At 36.8% G+C, this 17,774-nt stretch overlaps 1 protein-coding gene across 8 annotated transcripts in view; it reads right to left on the bottom strand.

Annotated features, from left to right (window-relative positions):
• Positions 1-17,774, bottom strand: part of LOC134217538 (epsin-1) — a 57,386-nt gene that overhangs the window by 22,608 nt on the left and 17,004 nt on the right. For 7 of the 8 annotated variants that reach the window (XR_009981083.1, XM_062696301.1, XM_062696303.1 and 4 more), the window contains one exon: positions 5,837-6,335. Coding sequence is in view for 7 of the 8 variants with exons in the window: in XM_062696301.1 (XP_062552285.1) it covers position 5,837 (1 nt within the window). In the remaining variant the exon portion in view is untranslated. Of the gene's footprint in view, positions 1-5,836; positions 6,336-7,469; positions 7,656-17,774 lie in introns of those variants that run through there. The other variant, XM_062696305.1, reaches the window with a different exon arrangement.

Here is a 17,774-nt window from a genome sequence, read left to right as displayed (position 1 = left end):
GCGAGGCATTTGACGATTGGCCGTGAACCAAACCGCGGGCTGTTATGGCAGCCTATAACCATGGAGCACCTAAACGATTTCGAATTGGCTGATGACGTTGCACTCCTCACGCAACGGCGCTTTGATATGCAGAGTAAGCTCAACGACCTTGCCGAGCGCTCCTCTTCTGCAGGTTTAGTCATCAACGTCAACAAAACCAAATCGTTGGATGTAAACACGGTGACTCCTTCCAATTTCACAGTAGCCGGACAACCACTGGAGAATGTCGAAAGCTTCCAAAATCTTGGTAGCCAAACGGCTTTAGACGACGGTGCCAAGATCGACATAGGCGCACGGATCAAGAAAGCAAGGGCTGCCTTTGCCTGGAAAAACAGGCAGATAAGTGAACGCACCAAAATACGAACTTTCAACTCTAACGTGAAATCTGTGCTGTTATACGCCAGCGAAATGGTGTGTACAGATGCCTGCGGTATATAATTCGGGCCTGGTAGCCTCACAACTGGCTCTCAAACAACGAGCTCCATCGTCGTTGTCACCAGAGGCCGATAGCAACAGAACTTCGGGATCGGAAGTGGGGTTAGGTCGGCCACACTCTACGTAGGGGCGGAAACAAAATCTGTAAACAAGCATTAGACTGGAACCCAGCGGGACATCGCAGCAGAGGCAGACCCAGAGATTCATGGCGGCGAAGCCTCAATAAAGAAATAAAATAAGTCGACCGAAATCTAACCTGACAACAGGTTAAAGCGATAGCCGAGAAACGCTCAGGATGGAGATCTTTCAAGTCGGCCCTTTGTACCACCGGAGGTGTACAGGATCCATAAGTAAGTAAGTCACTGTCGAAAAATGCAACATCATTCATACCAGTATAAGAACAAGCCGATCATCTTCGACTATATCCTCTCCGGACAATGAGTTACTACAATAACATCATCCCCAGAGCCAATCGACAAATGGGCTGCATTATGTCTCAGAACCCTCTACTGTTCGGTAAGTTTTAGAGTCGAATACTGGCATATGGAGCCCATTCCATGCCAGTCGGATCACCTGAATAGCAACAATTTGAAGAATTTTCGTTAGATTCGACCGATGAACCTGCCACCGTACCGCCTTCTGAAAATAGAACCACTTCTAACTAACTAACTAACTGCTAACTAAGCAAAATCTGTTAAATCTTGTTCTTCTAAAAATATTCAAATCTGTTACAGATTTTCTGGACATCCAATTTCCTACGGATTCTATAGATTCTCCAAACTTAATAGATTCATCATGGAATGCGGGACGCCTAGCAATGCAGGACAAGTAGGCTGAATCTGGGACTATCCCGCATAATCCGGGACGTCTGGTCACTTTACCTAACAATCGCCTCAGTAGACCAAAATGACAGTTTTCGAAAAAAAAAATTCACACCTAAAATGTTCGACCGTGTACTTTTCCCATGATCTTTGTTTACTTGAAAAATTTATAATCCGCCCCGCGCTACTTCTTGTTTCGACGGCATTTTGTAAGCAATGTTGGAGTGATAGTGTGTGTGCGACAATTCTAAGAATTCATTCACAAAGTGGTAATTCTAAGAATGAATCATATACAGTAGTTGGTTTCCTAACAGCCACTGCCGTATCCAGGCGATTCATTGCTTCGGAATTTCTATCAGGAATTCCTTCGGAATCAGCAATTCCTTCGAACTTTCCAAGATTGCATTCAGAAATTCCTTTCAGGGCCCCATCAAACATTTGCCGAGAAAATCCCTCGAAATACCTTTGTAAAATACTTTGGAGATTTCCTCAGATATTCTATATTGAAAACTATATTGAAAAAAAAAAATCCTCAAGTAACTTCTTCGGAAATTCCTATAAAATTTCTTTAAGCGGCTTCCAGGAATTCCTTTGAACCTAGCAAAATACCTTTATAAAAATTTCGGAAATTCGTTGTAAAAATTCCTCTAAGAAATCTTTTGGAAAATCTATTCGGAGTTCCTATTGGATTCCGAGATGCTTGTCCTTAAAGAATTCTTTCAGATATTCCTCCTGAAATCCATTTTGATATTCCTCCAGGGGATTCCTTTGGGGACTCTTCTGGGAAACTCCTCCAGCAATAGTTTAGGAAATCACGTAAATATTCCTAAGCACACTCATTATTGTTTGCTTTGAAAAGTCATCTAGAAATTCCTTTGAAGATTTATCCAGAAACTCGTTCAGAAGTTTCTCCAGAAATTGCTTAAAAAATTCTTAGTAATTTTATATTTTTCTAAATACATTCCTGAAGAATTTCCGAGGGAATTGCCACAAGAGTTTACGAAGCAATTGATTTCACGAATAAAATCCTAGTTTTTTTTCAGGAACTCATTGAAAATGGCAAAACGTTTTTTATTGCCCTTAGATCGAACAACGATCTACAGTGGAGGGATTTCTAACGATTAGATTGATTTTCAATTGTACTAAGGTACACCGGGCAAGTTGAAACGATTTTTTCAAAGTTGAACTTTGAAGTGCTGTAAAAAAATCACCCTTTGATAAATTTTGAATCCGTTTGCGGTGTTTGCTAGTTCGGGCCAAAGATTATGCATAAAAAATAAGCAACCTTACCAAACTTTTTTTTATAAATATTGTGTATACTGAAATCATTTTTTATATGCATTGTTTCAACTTGCCCCACATATCGGGGCAAGTTGAAACACTGCGCTATACTCTGATAAGGGTGGCTCAAAAACACTTTTCAATTTTTTGATGGGCCGCCCTCTTATTCAATTCTATTTGATGCCCTGATGCTCTGGACAAAATTTCAGCCAAATCGGTCAACGTTTGGGCAGTGCGAAACTCGTTGGAAGTTTATATGAAAAAATGTATACAGAAACATCCAAAAACAGTGATTTGCAGTTGGACGGCACAATTTACGATCAAGAACCATGACACTCATTCAGTTCTTTTAAAATAAAATACAGAATGTTATGCTGAAAACCGCGAGAAGATTAGAGTTTATTACGCAAAGATATTAGCATTTTACTGGAGTGTTGTAGGGGTGAATTTATTTCTTTTCAAAGGTAAAAGAAACGAAATTTGCTCAAACCCCACTGCAGAGAAATGCTTATAACTTAGCCGGGCAAACTCGAATCTTCTCGCGGTTTTCTGCATAACATTCTGTATTAAATTCTCCAAGATCTGAATGAGTATCATAGTTCTTCATCGTAAGTTGTGTAGTCCAGCTGCAATTTACTGTTTTTGGATGTTTCTGCATACATTTTTCCATAAAAACTTCCAACGAGTTTAGCACTGGCCAAACGTTGACCGATTTGGCTGAAATTTTGTCCAGAGCATCAGGGCATCAAATAGAACCGAATAAGAGGGCGGCCCATCACAAAAATTTAACAAAGATTTTCCCATACTTATTTGAGCCACCCTAATATACAGGCATAACCTTTTTTTGCCGTATTTAAAACAAAATATATGTACTCAGTGAGACTTAAAATGCAAGAGGTGGTAAAGGTGACTATACTGCCAGGATTCGCATAAGTGCCCCATGTAAATTTTTGACGGTTTTGATTTTCTTTCAGAAATTAGCTCAACATTGTCTCTTGTTTAAAAAAACTGATAACATAGTAGGCTTTGTTCTAGAAATTTGAAAATCAAATCCCACTTGTGTTTTCTCATCTTGATATTTACTCTCATAAAAGTCACATTCCAGATTTTGATACTCTTTTACACGAAAAAAAATAATTAAAATATGGCCCATTCAATTTTTCCATATCAATATATACAAATAAAGAATACAGTAATATCCCTATTTCATCACCCCTTGGGGATATTTGGGGTGACCAAATCGGAATTTTCTTATTTTCGATTTTTTAAATTCATTTCACAAATAAATCAGTTTGTGTTTGGAAAGGCAAAATGCGTGCACAGTATCCGTTATTTTTTGTTGAACATGCTTACAGAATCCTTCACAGGTACTAAGAAGTCATTCATAATAAACCACAGGCGGTAAAATTTATTTCATTAAAGTCGTTATTTATTTTATCTTTTTCATTTATTAAAGACTCTTTAAAATGTTATTCGAGTCTGTGAAAGTCGTTATTGTTTGCGGTATTATTTACGGAAATAAAAAGAACGACTTAAATTTTCAATTTTTTTGGTGGCAAAATCGGGTTGAAAGCGTGATAAAATCGGGGGTAGATAAAATCAGTGAGTAAGAAAATCGGGTCAACACTGTATAATGTCAAATTTTGTTTTTCAATCTTTAGATTTTTTTTTGTATTTCTCCATGTAAAAAAAAGTATGAAAAATTCAACGGCAAATTACTCAAGTCAGAGAAAACTGACATGGGACTCTTATGCGAATAAGGTCAGTATACAACAAAGTCACAAACGTAATTTTCAGGGACCACTCTCCACTACTTCTCCAGGAGAAGTAGATTAAGAATCTCAAAACTAGACCATGCAGTTTAACCATGATTCCTTTACATCCTATTTTTTATGAAAGATTGTAGGAAGGTTGCCTTCACGGGATGGGCGGAAATTTATTAAATTTATTTTCAGAAGTTTGGACTTTTATTATAAATTTATAGGACGAATTAAGTACTGTCCATTTAATTCCACTAGTTAATTTTCGTTATCTTTGCAGATACGTATTTCGACCACAACTGTGTGGTCGTCTTCAGTGTCTTGTACTTGACTCGACAGTACAAGACTGAAGACGACCACACAGTTGTGGTCGAAATACGTATCTGCAAAGATAACGAAAATTAACTAGTGGAATTAAATGGACAGTACTTAATTCGTCTTAGACGGTTTAATACATTCCACTAAAAGAGCTTAATATATTTTTCTATAAATTTATGTTCTCCGAATGGATTTACGGATCAAAAAATCACTTTTAATTGCGAAGGTGTCGTTTTAAGTCGTTGTTTCAACTTGCCCCGTACCACGCATTTCTATAATTGCTATAATTGCGGAGCAATTTCAAACGACCATATTCCAAAAATTAAAACGGGTCTTCCATCGATTTTTTATAATCATTATGCTTATTCAACATTGAATGATTGCCTACCATGCAAATTTGATGAAAAAACTAAAAATAAAAAATAAATTGAGACCTATTTCATTGGCACGTCAAATAGTTGGTTTGGATTTTGCAACGGGCGAAAAATAAACAAAGTGTATGGAATAGTGTTTAAAGTAAGGGATGCCTTCGTTAATTCCTCAGGAATTCTTTCGAAAGCCTATTCATTAAGTGATTTGATACGCAGGTTTTTTGTATGATTTTGGCGTATATAATCAAAGTCATGGGCAAATATGCAGCTCAGCTCCGTTAGTTGAGATCGATAGCAATTAACGGAAGTAGGGCTTTGTCGGCCACCCCTCACGTAAGGGCGGAAAAGAAATCTATGAACAAGCATTAGACTGGAACCTAGCTGGACATTGAAGCAGGGCAATAAATAATTCCCGACTTTCCATAGTTTTTTTTTCTACGTAGTCGACACTTTGTTCTGATTTTAATACCAACTTTCCTACCCTTTCCTCAGCTGCTCATTTAGGACAAACGGTTCATATACAATTAGTCTCGAACTTCCGAGTCCTTTGTTATTCTACAACTGTTTTTTGTCGTACAATAACAAATATTTCCCTCTGTTCATGTTTAATATGAACTAAATATATGTAAAATAAAAGCCTTGTTGGTTCGTTTTTGAACATTTGATGAAATCTATATAAAACTGCGTTACTAGTATAAGCGTATTTGATGTATGAATGAATGTTTTTTACAATAACATGTAAAGAATGCAAGCTGCAAAATAAGCAAAAAGGAAATTTTTGGTTCTACTAGTAAAAAAAATCAAAACTTACTCGTGGAGTAATGATTGCGCTGTTCTAAACGACTGCTACTGATGACGTAAAAGTGGTGAGTGGCTCTCTAGTGATCAGTTGTTGCTGTTGTTATCGATGGTGATACCTAGGGTGCTGCTGTCGATAGTGATGGCAGTGTCGTACCGCGAGAAAAAAAAAATGAGCCGGCAACACGAAACGATAGCAAATTTTCTGATTAAGTTTTTAGCTGCTGCCAATTGTAATTAATGTGGTGGAGATTTATCAGAGGATGTTTAGAATTTTCGTGTCCAAAGCGATTTTGGGTCACACTCACTGCGCTATTTTTTTTAGAATTATTCAGAACACTCACACATGGTCACACCGTTGTACACTAGAACTTACGGTTCTGCAATATATCTCAGTACAAACACTTATCCTCAGCTCAATTGGTTTTGTTACACTGTTTACGGCTCCTATCGAGAAATTGACAACATACAGAGGTACGCTCTAAATTCAGCGGAAAGTAAAACGTGTCGAGCTGCAATTGAAGAGAGAAAGAAAGGAGTGAAATGAGTTTATCTGGTTTTTAATCATGTGTATAATTAGTACTATTATAAAATCGATAGATCTTTGTAGGCTATATAATATAATAACTACATAATTCTCAAATAACAAAATTCACATTATGTACTAACGTTACCGCATAGTTATGCTGAAAAGTAATCAAATATTTACGTTTCTTTCATGTTTTTGCTTATTTTAAAGAACAGCCTCGCTAAATGAATAATTATTATTGTTATAATTATTGTTAAACTTGATTTCGGCTCCGTAACGCTTCACGGCAATTGAGCCTCCAAAATAAACGAAAGATTAAAAAAAGCCTCGCTAAATAAAATAATCCGAATTTAACTTATTTGATGTTTACTGTATTTGTCCTAAGGGTATGGAATAACACCAGAATACTTTTTTTCAAATATATGCGACGCTCTAACTAACGGTTTTCGACGATCACATTATTTATCAGAATGGAAAGGTTTCAGTACAGAATTTCGAGTGAAGAAGAATACGTTTTTTTTTAATGAATTTTATTGATCATTTGCCGTAAGTTGTTCTGGTAATATAAAACTGACAACGAAGCAGCCGAGTAATTGTAGAAAATGTTTAGTTGTACCGGCAACAGGTAGCTCACCTAACACCAGCTATGGTTCCCATGAAACATGTGTGAATGTAAATGGCCTAGACAAGGTCGACGATCATCATAGTGCACCGCACACGGTAAGCAAGTTTCCCGTTGTTCTATGAGATGCTGTTCCTACTCTCTGTTTACCGTGGTAAATTGTATGTGTTTCGATAAACTGACAGTCTTGTCACAGTGCTTGAGTGAAATCGCATAAATCCACGAGCTTTGCCATCCACTTATCGCTTCATCGAAGATAAGATAGCCCAGACAACCTCCAAACAACTTGTCCGAATAAACATTTTATTCAGAACGTTGCTATCATTATCACCTCTGTTATCGAGCACACCAGTTTTCTGTTTCCTTTGGGAACTTTGTTTATGCTTTGTTAAGTATAGTCTGCATTGAGATAAGCTACGAAAAAATGCAGATATTTTTAACACAAAGATTTTTGCTACAGAAAATAAAAAACGAAACTGCTATATTGTTACTCACAGGAATGAACCTTTTTTCTTCGATCTTCAATGAACTAATTGCAAGCTTATAAACCGCAAACGGCACCTGTTTGAACGACAATTGGGATGTACTACACCTCTCTCAATCGCGATATCTGCTCTCGATTTGCGACACAATTCGAGACCGTGGATCAAGCAGACAAAACCAGACCGGCACAAGATGACTGTATTTTTGTTTGGCAGCTTTCTTTCCTCTCCTATATCGGAAGTACGAAAGTGAACTGACTGATGGATGGTGTGCGGTTACATTCCGCAAGCGGTTTTGCATTACGCAAGTTGTAATCTAATTAGCGTGTTGTACAGTACAGGTTGTTTATTATTCAGGTTCACACACTATACAGTTATCCAATGATACTACGGGGAGTAAATAACTGATATTGATTTTCAATGGTGCGTTTAGGTAACGAAAGGTAATAAATATCATAAACGTATACTTGTCATAAGACGAATTAGTCTCATTTAAGTCTACAACTTTTCAACTTTCCTGCTACGTGTTTCAACCCTTACAGAGAGATCTTTTCGGTAGGTAACTACGGAGCACTGACAGTTCCTCAGTAAATAACCGCCGTACAATAAATAAGGCGCTTAGTCTGAGATTGACTGCTGAAATAATCACAAAAATAAGAAACAAATAAAACTGCCTTTCATTCCTTTGTTCTTGATAGGGAGGATATGGAAACGGAGAAACTATAAGATTGAGAACCGTCACAGTATCCTTACCAATCCAGGTTCTAATCTGTCCCAAGTTTAATAGGGAACAATAACAGTACTTTCTGTCGAATGCACTTTGTTGCATCACAATTGACGTTTTTAGTTTTTAGTCCTCGCCTATTTCTAAATATAACCAACGTCTCTGGTCACAAGCATTGGCCTTGAGAATTACACTAATCATACGTAAGCCAAACCTGTGGATAATCCATCTACAATTAGAAACAATACTTATATTCTGCATGTGCGTCAAGTATTCAACGTGAACCCGTTTCACGTGGTTCCAAACACTTGACCTTTCGCTTTTCGCATTACCATGGCTAAATCCTTGAAACGTTTATCGACCTCATCTGACATGACATATTACCCATTTTTTACATAAAAGGTGTGAAATTTAAAAAAAATCAACATTTACCCCTTCTTTGACGAAAAAGGGTAGCAAGTAATAACAGACATTATATGAAAAATCCATGCCTTCTTTCTTAAATCAATCAATACCATGATACTATCGGATTGATTATTTGTTGTAATGCAGGAAACGGTTCGATTCGAATGTTGTTCAATATTTGCCACAAATGGCGAAAGTTAAATAATGTACCCTCAGTTTGCAAAGTAATACTATTTCTCTATGATACAGTTTTTGTCGGAGTGCAAGTTGCACATAATGTTGCTCATATAAATGTGTATGCCCAGTCATGTAAGATAAATAACAAATAGAGAAAACTGAGGTTAAAACAACGCAAATCATTTGTGAGGCTTCATTTACCAATGATTGGTAGTTTTTGAAGATGGCGTTCGTTGGTTTTAGCGTAGCATAGTTACGGGGTACTTCGTAGATTGGACACTAGTGACGAGTAACTCAGATTTTTCTTTTGAAATCTCCTTTGTAGATTACAATCAGAAAACAAGATTGATGTAGTCCTTGATTTCAATCTAGGACAAAATTCACAAAAGCATGAGGATTACTACTCCTGGTCACCAGGTCGCAAATACATGACTGGGACACACGGTCGAAAGTATGAAAATATTATAATTCTATAATCCCCTTGATGAAAGTGTTGATTTGACCTAAATAACTCATGTCAAACCATGTTTGAAAAAGGCTAAAGGCAATACTAACACTTAAAAGGTCAATAATGATTAAAATGAATAACTTCCGAAGAACACCATATGTTCAACAGAAGGAAACATCTAGAATGAAATAATATAAGGTGAAATACGAATATTAATGTGCAAAACTCGAAAGAATCGAAAGAAGAAAAAAAAATCTCCAACTTTAGTGCACTTGACCGTTTTTTTCCTAATTATCTTTATCGACTTATTGACCTTCGATATTTTGTCGTACAACCGAAGGTATTTTATACTTATAAATAAAAGCTACCTTTAGGCTAAGGCGATCAAGGTAGATCATTATCGGCATAATGCTGATTGGCATGGAGGCATAATTCTGCCTTCTTTGTTACTTAGGCTGTTCTTTAGTCACGTTTATTATGCCCAACAAACGACGTAGTATATTATAAATTCTCTTTCTAAAGCACGAATTAGTTCAGAAAATGCGAAGAGCAAATGATCATTTCTGCAATATGATTTAATGCTAAGCGGAAAACTATCACGATAAAAATAGTCACGGAAAACTATCACGATGAAAATAGTTGCTTTTTCTTGGTATTTGCGTTAGATCTGTTGAAATTTCAAAGGTTTCCATAAATCGACCTGACCGGTATTCACAATTCTTATGCTTAGATAGACTTCTAGTGCTAATTTTTCGTACAAGTATTTGATCGCTGAAATTTTTACCAGAAGTCATTCTTAGCATAAGAATTGTGAATACCAGTTGACCGGTCGATTTAAAAAAAACTTTTTAAAATTTGAACAGATTTAATGTTTGTGCCATTGCAGCCATTCTGGACAAATACGAATTAAGATGGAATAATCAATAATTCGCGTTCTGCATGATGGCAATCGAAGATTATTTAGAACTAGCAGACCCGACGAACTTCGTGTCGCCTGAAATTTATTTATTCTCTGCGCTTAATGTTAATGTTTTCGAGTTATGCAGAAATTGATATTTCACTTGTATGGGAGCCCTCCTTTCCAAAGGAGGGAGGGGTCTCGAACCATCTTAAGAACCTTCCCCGGCCCCAAAAACCTCTGCATACAAATTTTCATGCCGATCGGTTCCGTAGTTTCGGAGTCCATAAGGTTCAGACAGACAGAAATTCATTTTTATGTATATAGAAGAAGAAGATATCAAGATCTGAACTTGATGATAGTTTGGAATGTCGCAGATGTTCTGGTAAAATGTTAATATATAATGGTATTGTTATGTCTCTAGAAATTAATCCAACTTATAGCAATGATGGGTACATTGTATCTTTGTAGTTTGTGAAATGATGGGGCCCTCCTTAGCCGTGCGGTAAGACGCGCGGCTACAAAGCAAGACCATGCTGAGGGTGGCTGGATTCGGTTCCCGGCGTCGGTCTAGGAAATTTTCGGATTGGAAATTGTCTCGACTTCCCTGGGCATAAAAGTATCATCGTGCTAGCCTCATGATATACGAATGCAAAAATGGTAACCTGGCTTAGAAACCTCGCAGTTAATAACTGTGGAAGTGCTTAATGAACACTAAGCTGCGAGGCGGCTCTGTCCCAGTGTGGGGATGTAATGCCAATAAGAAGAAGAAGAAGAAGAAGTTTGTGAAATGAGCAATCGACGAATAAATTAAACAAACAAAAAATCTAATACCATATGATATGTATAATACCTCATACTTAGTTATCTAAATTTGTCTGAAGTTACGTTGCCGATCCATTGCTGTTCCACATTGTTGGACTGTCTGGCATCTGTAGTCTCGTGAAATGAATCCGCACTGCACTTTTGTGTACTGCATATCAAATAGACTAGCAGACAGTCGATTGAACGGAAGATCTAACCAAAGATGAAGCCTTCAATGGGTGGCATACCTACCGAATGTAAATTTTTGTACGGTTTGCTTTACCTCCGTCTATCCTGCAGACATGGAGACCCTCACCCGAGCTATGTATGCACACAAGCTCCGTATTGCTGGTACCGAAAGGAGGGAGTAAAATTAACATTCAATTTCTGCCGCAACTAGTGAGTGCCTACTGCCTTGTAGCTGATTCTCTGTTGTCATTCATAACAATACTACCGATCCGGCAGATGGGTTCCGTCCGTACACAGTAGCGCTTTCCGGCATACGATATCAGAAAATCAGCGACGACGTATCGATGTAAATCAATCATACGGAACATCCCCACCTACCGTGTGTTGTTTTCTACTTTAACCACCATTTGGTTTAATGAGAAAGAGTGGCAAATATATATCGTTAGCGTGGGTTGTAACCTACCTGACTTCCAACGATTTGCGCAAAAAAAAAACTACAGTTGCTCTTAACGTAATACGTTATTATTCCCATCATTTTTGCACTATGATCTCCCTTGTTTTTTCATAATTCGTTACCTTTTTAACTCAATCAGGGCTGGTACTGATGAATGCCGTTCAAAATAGTGACTTTAGTGACCAACGATGACGAAAAAGTGACCAAATAGTGACTTTCTATTGCAGAAAAAGTGATCAAATAGTGACTTTTGTATGAAGTTTTGAACTGAGTATAGAGCTACAAGTTGCATTAGCATTGTTACGGTATAATTCCTAGATTGCAAACTTGTGTATTATTTTTGAAATCCTTATCTAGAATTCTATCAGAAATCAAGAAAAGGCAAAAACAGCAAAAGCATAGGGATTATTGCTACTGGCCACGCCTATCTTTAGTGTATGAAGGGAGAGGATGGAATCAGGAGGTCAGTGACTGCTGCACTCTCATGCACAGAGTTGGACTCTGCACTGCACAGAGTTGGATATTGAGGATGGTATTCGTTGGATCAGCCAGAAGCTAGCAATGTGACCATTACAGTGATTCAAATTTTGACTTTTTTCCCTCCGATGCTTAAACCACATGATTGCATTTTTCATTTCAATAATCCTCCTAAATTTTTAGCTAATTTAGATGTAATATGAGTGAGCACGCGCGGTTTGAAGTTTGTGTGAAAATTACTATGAAAACAGTAACTTTTATAGAAAACCGTTCCCCAACGCCTCCCTTCAAGCTCCTATGAGTACAACGACACAAAGGAAACAGGTCGTCTTTTTTGCAAAACGATTTGATTCTTGCAATAAAAGTTATTAGGGAAAAACTGAATCGTGGGAAATTTAATTTAACACTTACAAGAATATTATCAATATCAATAATGAGCAGATTTGTTTTCTTCATAACATTGCTTCCAAACGACAAATCACTTCATAACGTCAATTGCCTTTCAGCTTGATAAGTTTTCTGTGTAGTCAATGTATTGATTATACTTAAATAGTTTATAGGCCACCTCATATAACGTTCCTTCACATAAGGGTCAGTTTTCACAGTAATTTGCATACAAACTTTAAATGACGTGTGCACAATCAAATTTGCTAAAAATGTAGGAGAATTATTAAAATGGGAAATGCAATCGTTCAAGCATCAGGAGCAAAAAAGTCAAAATTTGAATCACTCTAGTGACCATGATACTTCATATAAAGTAACACACCATGATAAGGTATCTACTCGGCATCACGTAAACGGGTAGTGAGTTACAAGTTGTGTCACAAAACTATCTTGATAATTACAACAACATTTGATGTTTAATATGAGCTCGAGTTTTCTGAATAACAGCCAAAGAATGATATAAAATGATTCAATTGAAAGTACATATATTTATTTTGCACAATTTTGAGAAAACAACAAAAAAACTGTTTTGAACAAATTAGCACCGAATCTTTCGATTTCTTTGATACAGATCAATAGCTTTTGGCAAAACTCAACTTTCTTTCTTTACCGACCTTTCCAGTGCGAAAACTGTGCACATAGGGTAGAGAACCATTTGGGCAGTACCCCCTATTCCCGTCAGCCACGTTCATTACTCGAGCGCATTACAACTGAATTACTTGTTTTGCCTTTCTCGTACAACAAAGTAGACATGTAGTCAATATTGTAAATTTGATGTTGAGTACACTGATATTACAAGTGACGGGTTCTAGTTGAATCTACGTAGTCACAGTTCCTATAGCCGATCAAAAGACTGTCTCCTTGTTGTAGTTTTTTTTATTAGTTGGTTGATTCATAAATTTAATCCCCGTACTCGATATAGAAGGATTAACCATTGAGTCAGGCCTAGTAGCGAGTCACTTTTTGGTGACTTGGTCACTACTTTGAGTCAAGTCACTAAAAAGTCACTATTTGCATCCAAAAGTCACTATTTTTCGGACAAAGGGTCACTAAAGTCACTATTTTTGCATTCCCTATTGTAAAAAAGTTCAAAATAAAATTCATTAGGTAGTAGGTAGTATTATTATCAGTCAAATCAAATGTGAATCTGGTAGCAATATATTAAATTTGGGAAATATGCACCAAAGAAGTTCCAAGTGTGATGTGAAAATCGTGAAGTTATTTGCGATTCATGTCAACTATAATCTTTTTCTTCGCGAATGTAATTTGTTAAAATGAGTATAGAGTACAGAATTGAGGATTATTGAAATTAGAACCACGTCTGTTGGTGAGCGATAGGTGACAAACATAGGAATAGCCTCAGTTTCATCACATGACAATGATGTTTGATGTTTTTCGAAGTCAGGGAAGACAATGAGCGATAAGGGTGTCGATGACAGAAAGTACATAAAGATTGTTAAATGGTTTCCGTTTATGATTGTTAAATCGGTTTATGATTGTTAAATCCGCGTTTGATTGATCTTCTACTCAAAACTACTAGCTCTTTATTACTTTATACCGTATTCAAATTGCAAAAGCAGCCATTTGTTGATTTGTTTAGCGTTGAAATATTCTTTGATAAAATAAGTACACAAACGAATTTTTGACAGATTTTATGGGTGCGTGCGTTAAAGACCATTATCCAATGAATTCCGTAATGCCACCTCTCACTTTTAGGGGGATTAATCATAAAAAAAAAATCCAAAAATATGGAGCTTAACATACTGAAACACTTCTCCCATGTTACCTAGCCTATAAATCAACTTTTCAAGGCCAAAACATTTTCGATCATGAATTCCTGAGTTAGAAAGTACCGTCAACTGGGGGGAAGATGATCATTGAGGTGAAGATGATCATTTGATGTGTCAGTCAAAAGCGCCAATTTTTTTATGAAACGGTAGTCAACAATATTCTCCGTTCAAGTAATGTTACCGCTAGGTAGAAATCCGAGTTTTTCGATTATAATCATGAAAATGTATTTGTGGAAGAAAGAGAGGGATAGTCATAAATGACGCTATTTTCGTTTCAAATATTGGCTTCTTAGACTTCTTTAAGTAGTAAATTCAACATGCATACAGATAACCTAGTGTATTTTGACTACTAGGTCATAATGGTTTTAGTAGAGCTGTCTTGATCAACTTCACCCCAAACCAGATTATTCAGAAAATGTGTGATAATTTAATTTATTTTAATAAATGCGAACGCATTTCAGAAAACTAAAGTTGTTGATTATTGCACCGTATAGCAGTCAGGTCAGGGTTGTAAATATTCGGCAGCACTGGATGAAGGTGATGTTTTTTTATATCATGTTTTTATTTTCTTCCTGCTTTGAAATCAACCTCACATTCCCGGAGAGGCAGAAAAGTAAACAACAGAACTCACATCACCCACCGCGCCGCGAAGATGAAATTTACCACAGCAAAATGTACACATTCACCCAGCAAATTGAAAAAATTCACCACGCGTTTAAATGGGCCACTCACAGTCATACGGTAAGGAGCGAACTGAGCAGCATGTCAGAGTGACTTGTGAGTGGCTGAATGCGAAATTGAAAGGTCGGTGTTGGAAATGATTTTTCGACTGCACCCAGTCGCACTCACCACGGCGGCGATGAAGGCGACTGCAGATTATACTGAGATCCATGTTTTTCACTGCATTGACTGTGAAATATTTCTACCCTGATAGCAGTACATGTTTTGAAAATATTTGTTTCGATTTAAAATGTAAACACACATTGTTATTGCATGTTTTTTCTTAAAAATGATCATCTTCCCCCCAGTTGACGGTACTGTTGAAATTATGCGATAATTGACTGATTGTAGGAACGATTGATGACAAAATCATGGAAATTCGTTGTAAAAATAATCGACTCCAAAACCTATTATTTTTTCGTGACGGCCTCATTTTCCAAATTCTGGAATGTACTCCATATTCGTGGCGAAAATAAAGACGTAGTCAAAATGCTAGCATGTGCTGATCTAGGCAACTACTCACCTAACCAATCATCGATTCGAACTAAAGCAATAGGATTCATCATTCAAGAGGTAAATAGAACAGGCTTCTTCAAATTCTCATTTTTTTTGGTTGAAATAAACACGGCAGTGTGACAAGCTGAAAAATGCCCAGCCTAATCATAATCAACGATCCTGCTTATCTCTTGGTTGCTTGCGCTTTCGTCACGGTCGCACGATAGCCGCGATATTTATCAGCGATTTTCGCAGGTTATAGTTAGTGAGAACTAACCTCGCGATGGTAAGGGAAATAGGAAACAAATAGCACAGATAGGACAAATACACCCGATTCTGTTCTTACACGGATTTTTTTTACACGGCCGTGTAAAAAAAATCCCATACAAAATTTTTGCAAAGATGCTCCATTTTGCATGATTCGTCGAGAAATCATAAAACTTTTTTTACACGGATTTTCAAATTTTGAACTGAAAACTTTTTTTACACGGAACGCATCCCCCGTGTAAAAAAGAATCGGGTGTACATGAATTTTGTAAAATCTGGAAAACAGCCTGAATATAATATTTCCCTTTTTTCATGCTTACGCTTCTAATGGAACTTGGGAAGTTTTGCAAGCATTTCCCCAGCCAGTCATTGCCTGAATATGTACCTTGTGTAGCAAGAAAAATTATGTACGACGCCCAACAATTATTTTCCACACAAAAATCGGACCGAGCGTCGAGTTCACAGTCTCTGGATAAGAAATTTTATGATTTGAAAAAAAAATAGGCACCTACTATTATCCTACCTACAATTATCATATCAGTAATCAGGCAAATTTAAAAATTGAAAAAAAAATCCCTTGTTATTAGATGATTAATGCTTAATTTTTCATGTTACTGAAACAAATTCATTTCATCTCGAAATTAAGGAATAAAGCATCATATTTGTTGATACTTCATGCTAACATGAATAACCTTATATTTAAAATCTAATGACAAAAATAATGTTGCCTGGATGAAATAAATTCCCCTGCTATACACATAATTATTGCATAAACGAATAGCATCGAATGACTGCTTAAGTCAATTCGAAAGCTCAAAATATTGTATAATATCAATAGGACTAACAAATCCACTGGTCACATGTCTACCATCTGACTTCAGTGACATGTTCTATTTAGTTTTGTGAGTTTTTCAATGGAATTACTTCCTTGTTAACTTATCAGATAAATTCTCTAAAGATATGCGTATCTACACATTTTTATATCTGTATTCGCCAAGAGGCAACCAAGGTTCACTGAGTGAGTCACTTTTAATTGTCATTACAGGTGAGTGAACGACAAATGCTATGCTAGTGAGTATGGGCTATCTTTTTCGTGGTGTCGATTCATTTTTGCTTGTTTCTACATTCCAGGAACTCCCGGTGTATGCTTCGTTGGGAACCAGAGTTTTAGTTTGAAACAAAGCAACGCAACCATCATTATGACTTGGTCACGTTGTGGGACATGCTAAATACAGTGGATATTTTCATAATGTCGGGACCAGTTCTATTCTGTTAGTCATGTTTGTGTTCATTTTCACATATCGAGTGTAGACGCCACAATGTCGTCTGTCTATAAACTGCTTTTTTTTACTGGAGTAGCACTATATGTAACGAAAGTTTATCTAGCGGCCAGCGGGTGAGAAAATCGATTACAAATGGGTAAACAATCCGATAAATTTGCTACCGTGGTGCAGAGTTGGTATCGAGTCGGAGGGATAGATAACGAAAAGGCAACCACGACGCATCTGAGGCGACAGGCATCGTTTTGTGCTCGCAGAACTCGAGGTGTCAATTAGTGCTCTTTGTCATAGCTTCTCGCTGTCGTCAGAGCCTTGTTCTATTTTATTTCCAATTGATTGATAATGCAATATATCGCCAATTGTTATTTATTTTAATAACGTTGTAAAAGACGATATATCAGCTAAGGCTAGCGAAAACAACATTGAGATACAAATGAGATACAAATGGAAATGCAAATATCATCTTCTGAAACTAGATGATGTTCATGCTAGTATTAGAGGCCAAAGTACAGATTTGATAGTTGTGTTAGGATACGGCAGACATAGAGAATCTCATGACCTTCCTTTATATCGTCACCAAAATTTCCCTTCAGTCGCTTTCAAATCCACTTCTTTATTTAATTCTATCATGAACATGTACGTCTATGTTTCGAAGTTGATATTAGCATGTCCATATAATTGTAATAGCGTTTAACTTCACGCAGTAGTAAAACACTCATCTAATTATTTAAAGAGAAGTACGTTAA

Source organism: Armigeres subalbatus, chromosome 2 (genome assembly GCF_024139115.2).
Source record: "Armigeres subalbatus isolate Guangzhou_Male chromosome 2, GZ_Asu_2, whole genome shotgun sequence".
In the NCBI taxonomy this organism is placed as follows: domain Eukaryota; kingdom Metazoa; phylum Arthropoda; class Insecta; order Diptera; family Culicidae; genus Armigeres; species Armigeres subalbatus.
Note: the sequence above shows the minus strand (reverse complement) of the source record. Positions and strands in the feature narration are given on the sequence as shown.